Genomic DNA, 6,374 nt, shown 5'->3' on the forward strand with positions numbered 1-6,374 from the left:
GTGTGATTGAAGTGTGTGATACAGGTGTGTGATTCAAGTGTGTGATTCAGGTGTGATACAGGTGTGTGATACAGGTGTGTGATTCAGGTGTGTGATTCAGGCGTGAAAGAGGTGTGTGTGATTCAGGTGTGTGATTCAGGTGTGTGATTCAAGTGTATGATTCAGGTATGATACAGGTGTGTGACTCAGGTGTGATACAGGTGTGTGATTCAGGTGTGATACAGGTATGTGATACACGTGTGTTATTCAGGTGTGTTATTCAAGTGTGTGAATCAGGTGTGTTATTCAAGTGTGTGATTCAGGTGTGTTATTCAAGTGTGTGATTCAGGTGTGATACAGGTATGATAAAGGTTTGTGTGATTCAGGTGTGTGATACAGGTGTGTGATTCAAGTGTGTGATACAGATGTGTTATTCAAGTGTGTGATTCAGGTGTGTTATTCAAGTGTGTGATTCAGGTGTGTTATTCGGGTGTGTGATACAGGTGCGTGGTTCAGGTGCGTGATTCAGGTGTGTTATTCAGGTGTGTGATTCAGGTGTGTGATACAGGTATGTGATACAGGTGTGTGATACAGGTGCGTGATACAGGTGTGTGATACAGGTGTGTTATTCAGTTGTGTGATACAGGTGTGTAATACAGGTGTGTGATACAGGTGTGTTATTCGGGTGTGTGATACAGGTGTGTTATTCAGTTGTGTGATACAGGTGTGTAATACAGGTGTGTTATTCAGGTGTGTGAACAGATGTGTTATCGGGTGTGTGATTCAGGTTCGTGGTTCAGGTGTGTGATTCAGGTGTGTTATTCAGGTGTGTGATTCAGGTGTGTGATACAGGTATGTGATACAGGTGTGTGATACAGGTGTGTGATACAGGTGTGTGAAACAGGTGTGTTATTCAGTTGTGTGATACAGGTGTGTGATACAGGTGTGTTATTCGGGTGTGTGATACAGGTGTGTTATTCAGTTGTGTGATACAGGTGTGTAATACAGGTGTGTTATTCAGGTGTGTGAACAGGTGTGTTATTCGGGGGTGTGATACAGGTGCGTGGTTCAGGTGTGTGATTCAGGTGTGTGATTCAGGTGTGTGATACAGGTATGTGATACAGGTGTGTGATACAGGTGTGTTATTCAGTTGTGTGATACAGGTGTGTAATACAGGTGTGTGATTCAGGTGTGTGATACAGGTGTGTTATTCAGATGTGATACAGGTGTGTGATACAGGTGTGTTATTCAGGTGTGTGATACAGGTGTGTTATTCAAGTGTGTGATTCAGGTATGATACAGGTGTGTGATACAGGTGTGTGATTCAGGTGTGATACAGGTATGTGATACAGGTGTGTGATACAGGTGTGTGATACAGGTGTGTTATTCAAGTGTGTGATTCAGGTATGATACAGGTGTGTTATTCAGTTGTGTGATACAGGTATGTTATTCAAGTGTGTGATTCAGGTATGATACAGGTGTGTGATTCAGGTATGATACAGGTGTGTTATTCAGGTGTGTGATTCAGGTATGATACAGGTGTGTTATTCAGTTGTGTGATACTGGTGTGTTATTCAAGTGTGTGATTCAGGTATGATACAGGTGTGTGATTCAGGTGTGATACAGGTATGTGATACAGGTATGTTATTCAAGTGTGTGATTCAGGTATGATACAGGTGTGTGATACAGGTATGATACAGGTGTGTGATTCAGGTATGATACAGTTGTGTTACTCAGGTGTGTGATTCAGGTTTGATACAGGTGTGTTATTCAGTTGTGTGATACAGGTGTGTTATTTAGGTGTGCAATACAAGTGTGTGATACAGATGTGTTATTCGGGTGTGTGATACAAGTGTGTTATTCAGGTGTGTGATACAGGTATGTTATTCAGGTGTGTGATACAGGTGTGTTATTCAGTTGTGTGATACAGGTGTGTAATACAGGTGTGTGATACAGGTATGTTATTCAGGTGTGTGATACAGGTGCGTGGTTCAGGTGTGTGATACAGGTGCGTGGTTCAGGTGTGTGATACAGGTGCATGGTTCAGGTGTGTGTGATTATGTAGTACGTGTGTGATACAGGTATGTAACATATGCTTCCTGTCCTTCGGTTGGTGTGCAAGGTGGGCGGGTTCGGCAGGTACCAATGGCTTCATGTCACACTGATCAGTTTACCTGGTTTGTTGATGGCGAGCCAGAACCTGTTAAACAATTTCGTCTCAGGAATCCCTGTCCACCACTGCAGCGTTCTAACCAATCACAGTCTGCACAACCTGTCGCATCACTACCAGGTACCTGAACAAGGATCAATATGCTCTGACCGCTCGGACTGTTGTGATTGGCTGGTCTAATGGATCAATGTGATTGGTTGTTTCAGATGGATGAGAACCAGCTGCTGAAAGCTTTCATCCCTCCGGACTCTTCAGGAAATAGACTAGACCGCTGCAGGAGGTAAACAGGTGTTTTCTTCCTCTGACATCACCTACTGTCCAAGTATGTTGTGATAAACTTTCCATGACATCACTTCCTGCCCAGGTATCTTGAACCTCAGTGGCAGCTGTTAGCTGCAAACAGCTCAGCTAACGTTAGCCACCTTCAGACTGAAAGCTGTATGGACGGATGGACGTTTGAGCGCTCAGAGTTTACCGCCACCACAGTTTCCGAGGTAAAAATGAAGGTGTCGCATGTCTGCTGATCAATATATTGATCCTTGTTGTAGTGATATGACTCAAACATCTCCACCTGTCTGTCTGTCCACCTGTCTCTCTGTCAGTGGAGTCTGGTCTGTTCCCTACGCCCTCTCAAACAGATGATCCAGACCATTTATATGGGCGGAGTTTTAACAGGGGCCATTATCTATGGTGGCCTGTCAGACAGGTAAAACTCACCTGTTTAAAGCTGCTCTTGTACTTGTTCATCATCCCCAGGTGTGTAGTACACTCTGTCTCTGTCCATAATCTCTGTCTCTCTTTCAGGTTTGGGAGACGGTCTATCCTTATTTGGTCATACCTGCAACTGGCTGTGCTTGGCTGTAGCTCCGCCCTCTCCCCTTCATATTCAGCCTATTGCATTTTTAGGTTTCTGAGTGGGATGGCAGTGTCTGGAATCATCCTCAACGGAGTCTCACTGAGTACCTATCCACCTGTCTACCTGTCTACCTGTCCACCTGTCTACCTGTCCACGTGTTAACATGTCTACCTGTTAACATGTCTACCTGTACCCCTGATAACATGTCTAAATGTCTACCTGTCTGTCATCAGAGGTGGAGTGGATCCCGACCAAAACAAGGACACTGGTGGGCACGCTCTCCTCCTTCTTCTTCACTTTTGGTCAGATGGTCCTGGCGGGGCTTGCCTATTGGCTGAGAGACTGGAGGAAGCTGCAGGTGGCTGTTTGTGCTCCTAATTTCCTGTTCTTCGCCTACAGCTGGTCAGTACACATCTCTAATCTACCTGCTCTGTGATTGGTCAGGTGGTTCTAGTCTCTCTCTGCTCTGTGATTGGTCAGGTGGTTCTAGTCTCTCTGCTCTGTGATTGGTCAGGTGGTACTCGGAGTCAGCTCGTTGGCTTGTTCTGAATCGTCAGCCTGAAGAAGCATTAAAGAGTCTTCATCGAGTTGCTCGAATCAATGGAAAACCAGAGATGATCAACAAGTTGACAATGGAGGTAAACTTTGTGTCACATATGTAAAGGTGTATTGTGTCCAATCACAAGCTGAGCTCAATGCCATGTGACTTCAGGTGCTCCACTCTCATATGAAAAAAGAGATTGAGTCAAGTCGTTCTTCATTCACGGCCTTCGACCTGTTGAGGACCAGAGGGATGAGACGCATCTCCATGTGTCTGGTCGCTGTCTGGTCAGAAATGATTATTGATTTGTTAAACATGACATCTGCTGTCTCTGCCTGTGTTCACCTGTCTCACCACCTGTTTACAGGTTCGCCACCAGTTTTGCTTATTATGGTTTGGCCATGGACCTGCAGAAGTTTGGGGTAAGCCATCTTCATGTTGGAGTCATTGTTAATTCCCTTTGTGTTATGAAGTAACAGTGATGTTTCGTGTTCCTGGACAACTAATATCATTTATCCACCTCTCAGACTTTAAATCATTTAATGGAGGTCATGTGAGAACTGTAGAACGTAGTTTTTCATCTGTAATCTGATTACTGCATATAGGAACCGACTGTATTGTGATCACAGTGATTTATCATCAGCTATCTTCCCATCTTTAGTCCTAATGGTGTAAACTAAGCTCCCATTGATGGACATAACAAGGTGCTTTCCTGTGCTTGGTTGTTTCAGGTGAGTATTTACCGGATGCAGTTCATCTTTGGAGCCGTAGATATTCCTGCCAAACTGTTTGCTCTGGGAATGCTCAGTTACCTGGGGAGGCGGTTCTCTCAGGTGTTCTGTCTCTTTATGTCGGCCACCATCATCTTTGCCAACATCTTGGTCCCTACAGGTAACCTTTTCTCTCTAATCATATTTTATTCTCATCTGATCTGGTCTAATCAGATCGAGTCTAATCTGATTTGGTCTGATCTGGTCTGATCTGGTCTGATCAGATCAAGTCTAATCTGATTTGGTCTGATCTTATCTGGTCTAATCTGATCTGGTCTAACCCTCACAGACATGCAGACTGTCAGAACCACACTGGCCTGTCTTGGTAAAGCGTTCACATCGGCGTCTTTCACCACCGTCTATCTGTACACTGGAGAGCTGTACCCCACCGTCATTAGGTGAGACCAGATCCTGACTCTGAACTCTCAGATCTGTGGTGTATTGATCACATGATGTGCGTTATCATTTCAGACAGACAGGAATGGGCTTCGTCTCCACCATGGCGAGAGTCGGCAGCATGGCGGCCCCTGCCGTCCTCATCTTAGACGAGGTGACAACACTGATTCAACGTTATAAAACTGCTATTTATTCTCTTTACTTGTTGATAAGGAGTCGATCATCGCTTACTACGTTTTCCAGATACTTCCTGCCCTTCCCAGTTTGGTTTATGGGGGGGCGGCAGTGCTCGCTGGCTGTTTTGGCTTTTTCCTTCCGGAGACCCTCAACATGCCGCTACCAGACACCATTGAAGATGTGGAGGAGAAATGGTGAGAGAAAGACTAGCACCTAGCTTCATTAGCAGCTTTAGCTTCATTGGCATTCCTCAGTGTACAGTGATACCTACAACTGTTTGTGTAAAGGTCTGGACGAAGCCCCACCTCCCGACAGAAAGAGAGCGTATCTCTGAAGGAAGTCACCAAGGATGACGTCATGTCATGTGGGGGCGTGGTCTTGAAGGAAAGGGTGGCTGTAAAAGAGCTGAAGGAAGAAGGGACCGGCCTCAATGCCCTCTGACCAATCAGGCGAGGACACGTCAATCCAGTCCAGTGAAACATGGACTGAACATCAACCAATCAGATGTGGCAGTTTAGTGAAAAAGTTTTTCTGTTACAGAACATTTATTTTACAAAGAAAATATTTAAAATCTGTCAAAATCAAAAAACATGTGATTGATTGACCAGAAATAAACAAAACTGTAAATCAGGTTAAAGTCTGACACACGTTTTGTTATGAATCAATAATCAATGACCAAAGTAAAAGAGATAAGAACCAATGAAACTAATTGATCTCAGGTTATTGTAGGAACCACTTTCACAATGTGGGAACAAACTTGTCATGAATAAAAACACTGATTCACTCTGAGTTGTCTCCTTTTGACCTCGTCTATTCTGGAGTGAGGACACCCACCTGTCAATCAAAGAGGCCACACCCCTGAATTCTGCAGAATTTTAATCCTTGATCTCATTTAAACAGGTTAAACAGAGTTCTAGAAACATTCATCACAAATGAAGAACTTATCTTTAGAGACCTGGGGCCTCATGTACGAAGGGTGTGTGTGCACAAAAACGTTCCGTACGTTCTAGTTCACGGAAAAGTTCAGCTGTTGATCCTCTGGAGACACTGAGAGGTGATGCTGGGAAACTGTCATCAGTGTGAAAACTATTAGTCCGACCGATCGGGACTGAGCAGAGCCATGCCAGCCGTGTGGGGCGGAGTTATCCTCATGTCAGCCAGGTATATCAAATACCCACAATGCATCTGAACAGGTCAACATTAAAGAGCCGGTTTTCTGAATGTAATCAGAGCTATGGACTGGACACACATTGATATAAAAGAACCATCACATGATGAAACATGTTCATTCATCAATGATCAGATCAGATGTGATGCTTCATTAACCAACATGGTGGTGAGGTGGCTTATTCAGTTGTGTGTGTGTACACACACACACGTGTATATATATATACGTGTGTGTTGTCCATGTTGTTCTTCAGTAAGTAAATTACTGTCGTGATCACACTCAAACTGAATGAGTCAATCTTCAGGTACAAACATCAT

At 44.3% G+C, this 6,374-nt stretch overlaps 1 protein-coding gene across 1 annotated transcript; it reads left to right on the forward strand.

Moving 5' to 3' along the window:
* The first annotated feature begins 803 nt into the window (after positions 1–803).
* On the forward strand, positions 804–5,476 carry oatx (organic anion transporter X). Its single transcript, XM_084564504.1, has 14 exons — positions 804–2,269; positions 2,356–2,429; positions 2,514–2,643; positions 2,752–2,855; positions 2,954–3,108; positions 3,239–3,407; positions 3,520–3,643; positions 3,718–3,833; positions 3,914–3,968; positions 4,278–4,437; positions 4,606–4,714; positions 4,788–4,866; positions 4,956–5,083; positions 5,177–5,476. The coding sequence occupies exons 1-14, from the start codon at positions 2,072–2,074 to the stop codon at positions 5,328–5,330; spliced, it is 1,755 nt and encodes a 584-aa protein (XP_084420630.1). The 5' UTR covers positions 804–2,071; the 3' UTR covers positions 5,331–5,476.
* The last annotated feature ends 898 nt before the right edge of the window (positions 5,477–6,374 follow it).

The sequence above is a fragment of the Chelon labrosus genome (assembly GCF_963514085.1).
Source record: "Chelon labrosus genome assembly, chromosome: 17".
NCBI lineage: Eukaryota > Metazoa > Chordata > Actinopteri > Mugiliformes > Mugilidae > Chelon > Chelon labrosus.